A 12,563-nucleotide genomic window follows, 5' to 3' on the forward strand; every position below is an offset into this window, starting at 1 on the left:
GCCTGTGGGCCCAGGTCTGCCCCCTCACTGCCTCACCTTCCCCAGCACAGTTCCAACTCTCTCAGGAGGGCCACACTTCATAGGTGGAGGGTCGGCCTAGACAGGCCCAGGGGCCCTCCCCCTTCAGTCCATTCCAGCTCCCCTTCCAGAGAATGTCATGGAGGCAGAGGGCCCCCCTGGAAGAGCCACCCTTTGGCTTAAGGAAGGCCAGTGTCTCCAGCCCTGGGTAGGGTGCCCACAGACTTTGGGAGCAGAAGCAATTGTCCTAGGAGGGGGGTGGTCCTGGGAGGCAGACAGCACCGTGGGGCCCCTGAGCAGTGGGGAGGGGGTGGTATGGAGGCCCTGGCGGCTGGGGGAGGAAAGCCGGAGCTAAGCCAGCCCCCTGAGGGGGAGGGGAAGACTTGAGGGCACCCCCCCCCCCCACTCGCAGCCCCAGAGGAGGAGCCGCAGCTGTTCCAAAGCTTCCTGCCCTTCTTTGAGACAGGTGTTGGCTGAATTCTCACTTCCTCCCAGCCTCCGGGAGCGCCTCCACCCCCTCCACCGGCGGCTCGTGCTGAGTCAGCAGCCGCCGCTCCCTCTCCGAGGTTCAGAGGGAAGGCCGATGCTGCACCGCCGCCCTGGGGGCGCGGCTGAGCGCTGCGAGGCGGCCGGTGGGGCGGCCACGGCGTGGGTGACTTCCTGCAGGGCTGTCCCCCCTGCCCTCTTGCGGCACACCTCAGGGGGATGTTTAAAGGAAAGGACTGCATTAGGAAGCAATGATGTCCGAGGGAACTTCTTGCTCAGAGGCGGAACAAGACTAGCAGGGCCGAGCCTAAGGTCGGCCCCCACGGGGTCTGTGCTCACAGCCTTAGCTGGAGCCCCTAGGAGTAAGTGCTGCTCCCCATTCCTCCTACAGCACAGCGCCTGCCGCGGCGGGGTGCGGGGAGGGCACGTGCCTATCTACCTATTGCTAGAGAGCCTGGGGCTGCTGCCCCGTGAAAGGCAAAAAGGCCCTGGAAATCTAAGTTGTTCTCATCCAGAGGAAATCACAGCTTTTTAAAGCAGGAAAGAGCAATTAGGCCAATTATCTCCCTTGGCAGATAGGAAGTGAAGGCACAGAGCAGGCAGATTCAGCCAACATGTCACAAGGGTGGGTACTGGCAGAGTGGGACAGGAAGCCAGCATTCTTGCTTTGCACCGCATGGCCTGTCTGAGTGAGGACTGCCTCCGTGGATGATGTGAGTTATTATTGTTATTGTTGCCTTTGGCTGGCTTCTTGCTTTGTTTTATATGCATTACTTCATGGGACAAGTCCTGTAAGACAGAAACCATGGGTCTATCCTATCGATTTCACTGATGGGGAAACTGAGACCCGGTGGAGGAAGTTGACTTGTGACAGTGGAAGTTTGTGGCAGAACCCAGATCTCAGAAGAGTGTTATCCAAACCTTCTTCCTTCCCCAAGCCTTATCTGCCCCTCTCTCCATCTGTTTGGGCTTGTTGATGGAAGGGGCTGACGGTGAGCAGAGAGGCTGGGGAGCTGTCAGACCCTTTCACTAACCACCTTCTCCTATCTGGGCAAACAGCAGCCCAGGGGAGGTGGTGGGTAGACCAGCACAGAGTGGTCCTGCAACCCTGGGCCGTCTGAGTGCCTCAGAAGCCACCGAGCCTGAGGCAGAGCCACCATTCAAGTGGAATATTATATAGCTGTTAAAAGTGATGCTTGTAAAAACAACATAGCAAAACATGAAAAGACTTCTGATATGTTAAAGTAAAACATGAAGAATGCAAATTTGTATATGACTGTGTTTACAACTCTACAAAAAATTCATAAATATGTGTGAATGAAAATGTGGAAGGCCTTTCACTACCATGATCTCAGAGGGGTGGACTCTGAGATTTTTTTTCTAAAACATTTTTCTAAACTTTCCAAAATGTAATTCTATTACTTCTAAGATATAACATAGATATAACATGTGAAGCCATCAAGATGACCTAAGAAATGACAGAAGACATGCTCACGACTTGGGAGCCAAAGTCCTCGGAAGGGAATCTGATTGTTTCTGTGGCAATCGGAGCACAGAGGCCCCCCAGCGAGCCGGCCAGGCCTCCTCCGAGCCAGTGTCCGCAGGTCAAGGGACTCACCAGGCAGGTTCCAGCCCCCTGCTCATCTCCTGCTCGGGGGTTCTCTGGTCCACCACACATGCTGTCTCTCAGAGGTCCCTTCCAGGACTGTGGGGCTCAGTGTTGGGGACTCAGACCCCCTCACAGCTGGGCAGGCCCTGAGCTGGACAGAGGCCTCTGCCAGTGTGGACAAGGAGCCTAGCATTCCGAATTGGTAACCCCGGACATGGAGGAAAATTGGGGTTCCTTTCCAATTCTTGTCTTGGTCTTAACAAGGTTCCCAACAGTGTGCAGGCCATGGTGGGCAGTGCGAGGAGCCACCACAGGGCGTCCAGTGACCTGGTGTCTACTTCTGGCTCAGACGTTTCCTAGCTGGGAGGAGGGAGGGGCGGCAAAGGCCTTCCTCACCCTTGACCTCAGTTTCTTCCTCTGGTCCCCAATTACCTCCTCACAGGCTGTGTCAAGGAGGACATGAGACAAGGGAAGAGAAAGGGCTTTGAATTGAGGAGAATCGGCTCTCTGCAGACAGGACCAGGCCCGAGATTGGAGCCCATGCCCCCCCTTTCACCCCTGCCCTTGTCCCCAGCTACCACACCCCTGCCTCAGCCTTATCACCCCGCTCTGCTATCTAGGGGGGCTCCCTCCAGCTCCTCCTTCTTCCATGGGTAGGCTTGACCTTTCTGTAAACCTATGGAGGCAATAATTCTGGCACTTGTCTGCCTTGGGGTCCCTCTTCTCAAGAAGGGTGAAATTTAATAAAAGATGTTCAATCTGAGATATCGGGGCACAATATGGCACAGCTCCCAGGAGGGGTCAGTGTTGTAAGGAGGTTGCTGCGAAAGTGACCTGCGTAACTAACGATACATAAGCATAACCGAATAAGGGGATTTCAGGCTTGGATAGAGAGTTTTTTGAGGCGGTGTCATGTAAATAGGAGGAATTTTCATTATTGAAGGTAATAATGAAATGGGGGCTGGAAGTTTCAAATGCCGGGACATTGCCGTGGTCCCCTTCCCTCTGCCACTCTCAGCATCTCAAATTCTGTCTATCTGCACGCTGAACTCATCTCTCCCCAAAGCTAACTGTTCCTCCCGTCTTCCTGCCTTGTCTTCAGGGTCTTACGCTCTCCCAGGCACCCCCCCTCCCCGATCTCCCTGCCCCTCAGGGCCTCCACATCGACTCTGTTCTGCGTCCTTCCTCTTATGGTATGGCTCCTACAGCGAGCCTTCCCTCCCATCCCCAGACCCCTGGTTGGGGCTTCCATCACCCCTGGAAGCCTGTCACAGCCTCCTCCCTGGCCACAGCCCCCTAGGCTCACCCCTCTGTCATCAGCTGCCAGAATAAGTCATTGAAACACCACTCTCCCCAGAGAGCTCCCAGTGGCTAAAGGAGAAAGTCCAAACTCTACTGGAGCTTCCAGAGGCCTCAAAAATGCTTTGAAATCCCTTCCAGCCTTTTCTCCCACGTTCTGTGGACTTCGTGCCCCTTAACTCCTGGAGTGGTGCTCTCGGGAGAACCTTTCAAAGACAGGACAGTGGTCCCGGTGCCTCCTGTAGCTGCGCAAGGCAACAGGCCTGCACACATACCCCTATACACACGCACCCCTCCTCATGTGCACTCTCTTTTCATGCCAGGCCAGCAGAGCTCCCTGGCCTTGGCCAAAGTCTCACTCCTTCCCCACCTTCCTCTTCCTCCTCCCGTACAGCTATCACCCTTTGAGGCACATCTCAACCTCACCTCCTCAGCAAGGCCATCTCTCACTTTCTTTGATCCCTCAGGCCAGTAGATTCCTACAGTCGTGGGGGCTGGGGGGCAGCCACCTAGCATGCCTGAGGCACCCGCTATGTGCCAGGTGCCTTGGAATAGTCTAGACACAGCCTATCAGGTAGACACACCACATCAGCTTATGATAGTCACTGTTTAGATGATGCTCAGAGCAGTGGCCTAAGTCACCCCTCCAGGTCAAGACAGCCAGGACTCCAGCCCTGGACTGCTCCAAGCTCTTCCCACCCCACCAGTCAGGATGTTCTGCTATCCATTTGGGAGCTTTGGCACAGAACATCTTAGACAGCATCTGGTTTCCTGAGCATCCACCTCCCAGCCTCAGCATACGCCTCAGGAGGGCAGGCACTCAGGTCCTGTGTTGCTTTTGCACCCCCTTAGCTTGGCCCCGAATAGATACTCAACAAACGCTCATTAACTAAATGAACAAACAGGTGAGTGAATGAATGAATGACTGAATACATGAATGTACAGGCATTGAGAGTGGTCCAGCTGCAGCGTTATGAATGTTTGCTTTTAGTTCTTAAATCATCCTGAAAATCTGAGCTTCCTGAAGGTAAGCCGTCTCCTGGATTCTCTTGGAAATCAATTGGTTCATCTGCAGCTAAACCATAGCGGAAACTCATACATACTAGTTCACATTCATGCCGTGTTAACCAGGGATTTGTGAAGAGCTGTTTAGATCCAAAGAGAAACCGAGGCACAGGTGTCTTGCACGTTTGTGCAATAGTGGTAGGGGAGGATTGAGAGATGCACAGTCACACCTGAATCGGAGTCAAGGGCCTGTGTCTCCTGCCGGGAGGGGCCCCCATGCTGCACTGGGATCCAGCTCGGAGCCGTTGCTTCCCTAACCCAGAAAACCATTAGGTTTCCCAGTGCGACACTGCATGCTGCTTATTTAAAGATGGGAAGGAGTGTGGAGCAGGGAGGAAGGGTGGGGCAAGAGGTGAGCAAACTGCCAAAGGAAGAGAGGCAGCCCAGTCTGTGTCATCTGCATATTAGGGCATCGAGACTCTGGGTGGCTTTTCCCCTGACCTTGAATAATAGTTTTGCTGGTTTATGGGAAACTATTATTTCAGATAACTCATCAGTTAAGTGGCATTATCTGATGCTACTTTCAAGAGAGACATTCTCTTGTTCCAAAAGAAGAGCTGTGTGCCATCTTATTACAAAGTCTGTGGTATAGGATCTACGTAACAGATGGCTTTTCCAAAATCCTGGAGTCAAAAGTTATTAAAACAGCTTATGTGTCAGATGGTTGAGAGAGTAGATATGAAGTATAATGGCTTCGTAATGACTGGATTGTCCAGTCAGGGGAAAAGTTTCCTCCATATGAATGTGTTTATTCTAACAATCTGGGTGAAAATATAGTATGCATTTGATAAATTGCTAAACCATGACTTCCCGTTAACCCACTAGCTTTCTATATCATTACTAGGTTACTAAACCATCCTCAGAAGATATTGATCAAATACTTCTGACATACATCACACTAATTTAAAGAGTAAAAGCTTAGAGTTGGTTAATATCAATCGAATGAGCCACTGCTCTCTAGGACAAAAATGAGGGGGATCGCCTGATTTGGGGTAGTTTTATTATTGTTGAGGTTGGGTTGGGTTTATTTTGCTTTCTCAAACTAGGAACAAAACTAAAAGTTTCATGTAAACCAAAATAAAAGAAGAGGAAGGAGGAGTCGGAGAAGAAGGAACAGAATCCTTGAAGACCTACGTATCTCTTCTTGTACAGCTACAGCACGAGCCTCCGCTGGGAATTTCCATGTGTGTCCATGTGTCACAGTAAATCAGCTCAGCCTTCCCACCCAGCCTGGGGAGAGCATGAGAACAAAGGGCCAGAGCAGAAAGGGCAGCCATGGGGGGAGAGGACTGTCACACCAAGCCACAAAGAAGGCAAGGAAGCACTGTGGTCAGGCAGGGGTGCGCCTGTCTGGGGAAGGACCGCCTCCAAGCCGAGGGACAGAGGCCAGCAGGGGGGACAACCCAGAGGAATGAGGAGGATGCCCATTGGCCCAAGGAAGAGCGGCTCCAAAATGATGACCTTTTGAAGGAACCATGAATTTCTTTAATCAGCTGATTTCCTCCCGTCTAAAACGCCTCATTTAGCAAGGCTTGTTCTGGGCTGAAATTGAATAGGTATAATTGACAAATGCTTGAATTGGGGTTCCACTCTGGGGAAAAATACCTCTCCACTGGCTTCTCAAATGTAATTATGGAAAAAAGATACATTTTAAAGGCTCTTCCTCCAGTTCACTTTGGGGATAGGTCCTGACTGCCCTCCTGATCCGCCCCACCACCCATACACACACAACACACACACACACACTCAGAGGCAGAAATCTGGCTTTCTTTCTCAAGGGAGGCATTAGGGCCACAGATGAGGCAGCTGTCAGGGAACTAGGCTGTAATCAGCTTTAACTGGCTCACAGCCTGCAGAGGGCACAGACCTCTTATTCCTACGGTAACAGGTCAGGGATGAATGTGGGGGTGGTCTGAGTGGGTTTCTGTTTCAAACATCTTCCTTATGCAGGATCTCAACGTGAAACTTACACTACAGGTCCCAAGAATTTAAATACGCACATAGAAGAGGGTACTTTAAAATTCCAGATCATAGCTTCAACTACATGTAATGTCACCCCCAGCATGATTTAGAAGAACAGTAAATCAATGAGACAGTAAAAGGAAAAGTTAAAACACATTAAAAATGGGTTTTTCAGGTGAGTCTGAAATGCTACAAGATTGCTAGTTAAGAACAGTATCCCTTTTCTCAACCTAAGTGTTATATCCCCTTTCCACCAGCATCATAAATTGACTGCCCATGTGACTTAGAAACTAAGATGAAATCCGGAGGCTATTGGATACATAAGTAGCCAAAGACAGGGGCTCTCTCTACATAGTTGAGCTGTTTCCATGTGACAGGACAACTCACCCTCCCATCACCCCAAACGTCTATTGTAAAAAGATATGGACTAGATGAAACTAAAGTCACCATATCTGTACCACCAAAAAAAAAAAGTAAAGTTAAAAATAAAAAGGCATTCACTCAAATCTTACAATGGGAGGTGGGAGTGGTGGGCGGGTGAGGGTGGGGATAGAAAAGCAGGGGAAAATCTAAACAGCAGGATACGACAATAAATGGGAAAACAGCAAGAGAAAAAGCACACTAGGTTAATATAGGAAACTAGTTCTTTATTGAGAGATTGTATATTAGTATTAGTGGATTCTGTGTGTAACAATGTCGTCATGCACACGATACAAAAAAAAAAAAAGGCTGGGCCCACCATGCTTCGGAAGGGCAACAGAACAAAGCAGCGTACAATGAGCAGATGGCCCGAGCTACACGACCACAGTACGTTTCAGCGGGGTAACATCTCTAACCGAGCGCTGTACATTGTCAACTGGGGGATGTAAAAAAATACAGATCATGCTTTAGTTTTAGTACAAGAAAAGGTGAAAAAGATACACAACCAAAAGGATATTTGATACAGAAAAAATTACCCACAAAATAAGAACAGGAAGTAATTCAGCACAGCAGAACACGTTATCCCTGTTTAATGGAAAACCATTTTGCTGGAGATTCTTTATTTCGTTTCCCTCTTTCTTTTCAGATTGCCAAATGGCAATCTGGGGAGGCCACTTGGGACTTGATTTTGGAAGGGCCCTCGAAGGAGGGGCCTTATTCTTTCATTATTGCTGCTGTTTTGTTTCCGTTTTCAAGCAGGTCTGGCCGGCGAGGCAGCAGAAGGGAGCCGGCTGTTAAAGGGGCAGCTCTGAGGGCCAGGGCGGATGTCCAAAGATGCTCTTGACATTGTACAATTAAACAATTAAGACACCGCGGCCACGGCTCCCCCTTAAGCCAGGGACATGGCTGCATCAAATTTTCAGAAGCTAGGGAGTAGCAGCAACTGTCATTTCATCAAAGATTTCCATATAGATATATTTATTATTTTTTGCCTCCAACTAAATGTAACGTCTTTGGTTATGCCCGGGTGCTGCCAGGAAGTAGCCAATGGCCACCTGGATAAGTGGGAAATGGGGTGCTACAGCCTCCAAGCCAAGGCAAAAGGAATCCACTTAACAGGGATTTACAGTGCAATGTACTCGGCTAAACAAGATGAAGATACAAAAATGGTTATTTCTCTACATCTATTCTGAAATGGCCTACATCCTATACTACTACAATGGAAACTGAAAAGAACAGATTTAAGCTGGCAGGCTATCTAATAGTTTTACCAGAAGACTGTGGTTTAGGACCTTGTTGGGTTAAGCATTAGTATCCTCTATCGGAAGGTCATGAATTCTTATCACATTGTGCTAAATTTTACCCACAGCCCGATTCACCCCTCAGCTCTTGCATTTCCTGTGGGCACGTTTGCCATGAAAGTAAACTTTGACTGACGGGCATAATTAGTTTGTTGGATTTTGGGGGGTGGGGGGGTGGTATTAAAAATAAAATTTAAAGGCAGCTGAGCAATTTGAATTTCAAAACATGGAATCAGCATCCTGCAATGGTATTTAGAGATCGGTGGTATTAATGAGGATGATAATGATTTAATCAGGCTAATTATACTTTCAGGCTCAACATCCTTCTTAATCATTTTTGAATTTCTGCCTAGTGTAATGTTCCACACCCGTTTTAAGAGGAAATGCCAAGTAATAAGACATAATTGTGGGTTGGGGGAGGGGGTTGGCATTTCAAGGGAGATCTCATCCAGCCCCCCCATTCCTATCCCCCACATCCCCACTCCACTACCGCCCCCCACTGCTAGGCTGGCCTGAGATAGGGGATACTGCCGCTTAAATAGCAATGCCTTCCTCAGATGGAGACAGGAGATGGTTAAGAGGGGTGTCACAATACAGCTAAATGCGGAGGCAGAAGGGTCACAGCGCACACAGCAGCGAGTTGACCATTCACTGAGCTACACAATGAAGAAAAAAAAGATTTGATAAATGCAGAATGTCATCATTCTATCATCACACAAAAAAACTGGGGTTCCAACAGGCCTAAGGGGGCCAACCTTGCCTTTCAGGTTCTGGGGACAGGCGTGGGGCTGGGGACTGCTGGGCTGGAACAGAGGGCTGGGCTTCCATTTTCTCACCCAATGGGCCCCTGGGGCGCACGAAGCGCTGGCCCCGCGACCCCACCCCCAACTCTGACTTGGTGGAGCAGCCCTGGTCGCAAAGGGAAAACATCATTCTGTGCCTGAGGGAGGGGGGAGGAGGGAGGGCCTTACCCAGCGGGGTTTAACCAGACGTGGAGTGGGAGAGGATAGCAGAAACATTTCCAAGAAGAGAAATGTGAGTCCAGAGGCAGAATACAAAAAGAAAAAAAAAAAAATGAATCTAAATGCATCTCAAATTTGCTTTGGGAGGTGGGAATTTTTGATTAAAAGAAAATGAAAGAAATGTGCGGTGGGGGGAGAAGAGGGGGAAATCAAGCTATTGTTGTAGCAGAATGTAAGGGAAAGGGGATGTGGGGAAGGGGACCTTGCAAACACACCCCATATATCACAGTTAAAAACAAAGCCGGCGCCGGCCTGCTGCTTTGTCAACGCCTGCCCGGGGCAAAGGCCTGGCGTGGGGCAGCTTCCCACCTCATCCGCACACACAGCGCAACACCCAAGGGCCGGGCACCCCGCTCCGGCCGGGCCCAGGGGTGCACACCAGGGCATGTCTGACTCTCCGAGGCGCGCACACACTTGCACACGCACACATACACACACGCACACAAGCATCTTGAACCCGTAAGTGCAACTGTCATACAAAGACAATTGGGAAGGGAGCGGGGCACAGCACAAGGGCGACACACAAAAAGGGTTAGAGGGGAGAAAAGGATAGGACGGGAAATCGTGCAAGTGCCCAAGAGAGGGTGGGGGCTGGGGCATGGGAAGGGCAGATCCCAGATCCCAGCGAACCAGCCATCGGTATCCATGGCCAAAAAATGAAATACAAACGTGAATAACACAAAACACACATATACCTCAAAAAAAGCAAATCACAGAAAACCAAGTATGCTTTCACACACACACGCACGCACGCACACACGCACACAGTCATGTATCTCCGTCTTTCGATCATACAGGGCTAGGTATTAGGGGAAGGGGCTGTGATTTCGGGGAACTGCGTCCGCCGCAAAGAAGAAAAAATGGGGCTGAGGAGGGAGGGACCCAAATTCGCCAAACCCTAACTTCACTACAAAAGCTCCCACGAGGGCGGCCACCCCCACACTCGGGGGTCCCCCCAAAAGCGAGAGGGGAGAAGCCACCGCTCGCCCTTCGTCCTCGCGGGTGTGCCCTGCGCCCCCCGCCACCCACGGCGCCCGCCCCCGCCCCGGTGCCTGCGGCGATCCACGCTCCGAAGCGGACCCCGAAAGGAAAAAGCGATACCTCTGTTTCGCACAGAGCCAAATACTGGAAGCACGAGATAGCCGACGTGGACCAGGACCATCCTGGCTCCTCGCGCGGCGGCGGCGGCGGCGGCGGCTGCGCGCGGGCCCTTTGTGGCGCGGCTCCGGGGCGCGGGCGCGGGCGGCGGCGGGGCTGCGGGAGCCGCCGGGGCGGGAGGCGGAGCGCGGGGCGCGGGCGGCGGTGGGGCGGCGGCTGGCGGGGAGACAGATGGCCCATGGAAAGGCTCCCTTCCCGGCCCCTCTCGACATTCAAAGGCGCTGGGGCCGCAGCTGCCGCCACACAAAGGCGCGCGCAGCCAATGGGAGCGGAGCGCAGCGCGGCGCGGCCTCGCCGGAACCGCGGGGGACAGCGGGGACCGCGGGCGCGCGGGTGGCGGGGAGAGGGAGGGGTGACGGCTGAGAAGGAGCGCGCGGCCAATCGCGGTGGCCCGCGGCTGGGCGCAGGGGGACAGGGGGCTCAGCCCGCCGGGTGAGTTAAGCCCAGCGCGGGTCTCTGGCCGCCCGCAGGCCGGAGCGCGCGCGTGTGCAGCGCCCTGCACACAGACGCGGGCGGCGTGCACACGGAACTTGCACGCACCGAGAGGGACGTGCGCCCAGACATGTGGAGGTGCATGCAGAAAGACAGGCACCAGCGCACCAAGTGCACACGACCCGGAGGTCTTTGCACGCCGCGCACAGGTCACTCGGGGACGTGCGCATGGAGGCTGGTGCACGTGCAGAGCCTGACTGCGGGCACAAGTGAAGCTGGAAAGCGAGCAAGCAGCCGCACACAGGACCGTCACACAGATATGCACATGCCGAAGGCCTTGTTAACGCAGGACACGTGCCAAGAACGCACTCCCGAAGACACACAGAGAGGACACACAATGCAGATATGTACACTCCCAGGCTCCCTGCCTGTGGCACTGCTTTGTTGCTCTTGCAGAGCACAAAGCTCACAATAATTATTTGCTAGATTGAAAGCCACTCATACACTGAGGTATGTGCACAGAGACATGCTCACCCAGAAAACCCAGAGCCACATGGCCACCAACCTCCCCACTCTTGACACAAGCACAACCAGCCATGTGCACAGACACGCCCACTTCCATAGCAGGCAGGCATGCATATGACATCAGGGCTACAGCCTCCTCAGATTCACACGTGGCCACACAGCCACGGTGTCACGTGTGGCCAGTGGCTAGGTAAAGCAAGATAGGAGCAAAGAACCTTCACCCCACAGCCCTGTTGTCAGATGGGCTGCTAAGACCACATTCATGCACTCAGCCCACCTGCTATGAAAACTGCCACCACCACCCATAGACCAGGCTCACAGTCCACACAGAGGCCAGAATACGAGTGGTGGGGGGGCACATCCACAGGTGGAAAGATGGAGGCCATTTCCTCTGGTGGAAGTTGTCTTCGAAACCCTGTGGCTCCTTTATTTAATGTCTGGTAAAAACTACGTGGTAAAATCACAGTGTGTGGAGGTGGGAGAAATCTAATCCAGTCTACCTGCCCCCATTTTAGAGATAAAGAAAAAGGGGAGCATTTGTTGAAGACACATTGTGTTGTGTCAGGGCATAGGGAGGTGACACAGAGCCTCCCGAGACCCCCACCAGTGCAGCCTCTCAAGAGTCCCCAGCCTCATTCTAGGTGACATTACAACCCACTCCTGCCACCAGCAGTTTTCTTTTTTATCTGTCAAATATGCCACCACTAATAAAAATCTTAAAATATGAAATGACCTTAACAAACTCCTAACCGCTAGAATTTTTTCGTGTTCTATTTCAGGCTTTGGCAGTATGCATGCATATCGGTTCTGTTGTCATAATCTACATATTTTTTATCCTGCTTTTTAAACTTAACATTTCCTCAGAAACATTTTCCGGTCCTTCTGTATAATTATCTTCGGAATTTTCATTTTAAATGTTTTCGTAGTATTCCAACAGGCAAATGTACTGTGAAATTACTTAATCATACTCTATTCATGGGCACTTAATTTGCTCCCAGTTTTCCGTTGTTGCCGATCATACAATGAATTTCTTCTTGCCTGTAGCTTGTTGCTTTTGTTGAACTATAAACTTAGAATAAACTTCTAGGATTAGCATTCTTAAGTCAACAGGCAACTTTATGGCTCTTGCCACACATTGCTTTATAAAAAGATTAAACTCGAGCCAGTTCTGATGGCCTGGTGGTTGAAGTTCGGCGCTCACTGCTTTAGCAGCCTGGGTTCACTGCTCGGTCACGAACCACACCACCCGACCATCAGTTGCCATGC

The 12,563-nt window shown here is 51.4% G+C and overlaps 1 protein-coding gene and 1 long non-coding RNA gene across 2 annotated transcripts in view; both read right to left on the reverse strand.

Moving 5' to 3' along the window:
* Positions 1-11,345, reverse strand: part of ARK2C (arkadia (RNF111) C-terminal like ring finger ubiquitin ligase 2C) — a 107,414-nt gene extending 96,069 nt beyond the window's left edge. The window contains exon 1 of the mRNA XM_044774665.2: positions 10,284-11,345. Coding sequence (XP_044630600.1) covers positions 10,284-10,344 — 61 coding nt within the window. The 5' untranslated portion in view covers positions 10,345-11,345. The remainder of the gene's footprint in view (positions 1-10,283) is intronic.
* LOC139045648 (uncharacterized) lies at positions 8,318-10,275 on the reverse strand. The gene is made up of 2 exons (XR_011504432.1): positions 9,132-10,275; positions 8,318-8,816 (listed from the first exon to the last, which is right to left on the reverse strand). It is a non-coding gene; the product is annotated as an uncharacterized lncRNA (long non-coding RNA).
* Positions 11,346-12,563: the final 1,218 nt, after the last annotated feature.

The sequence above is a fragment of the Equus asinus genome, chromosome 7 (assembly GCF_041296235.1).
Source record: "Equus asinus isolate D_3611 breed Donkey chromosome 7, EquAss-T2T_v2, whole genome shotgun sequence".
NCBI classification, from domain to species: domain Eukaryota; kingdom Metazoa; phylum Chordata; class Mammalia; order Perissodactyla; family Equidae; genus Equus; species Equus asinus.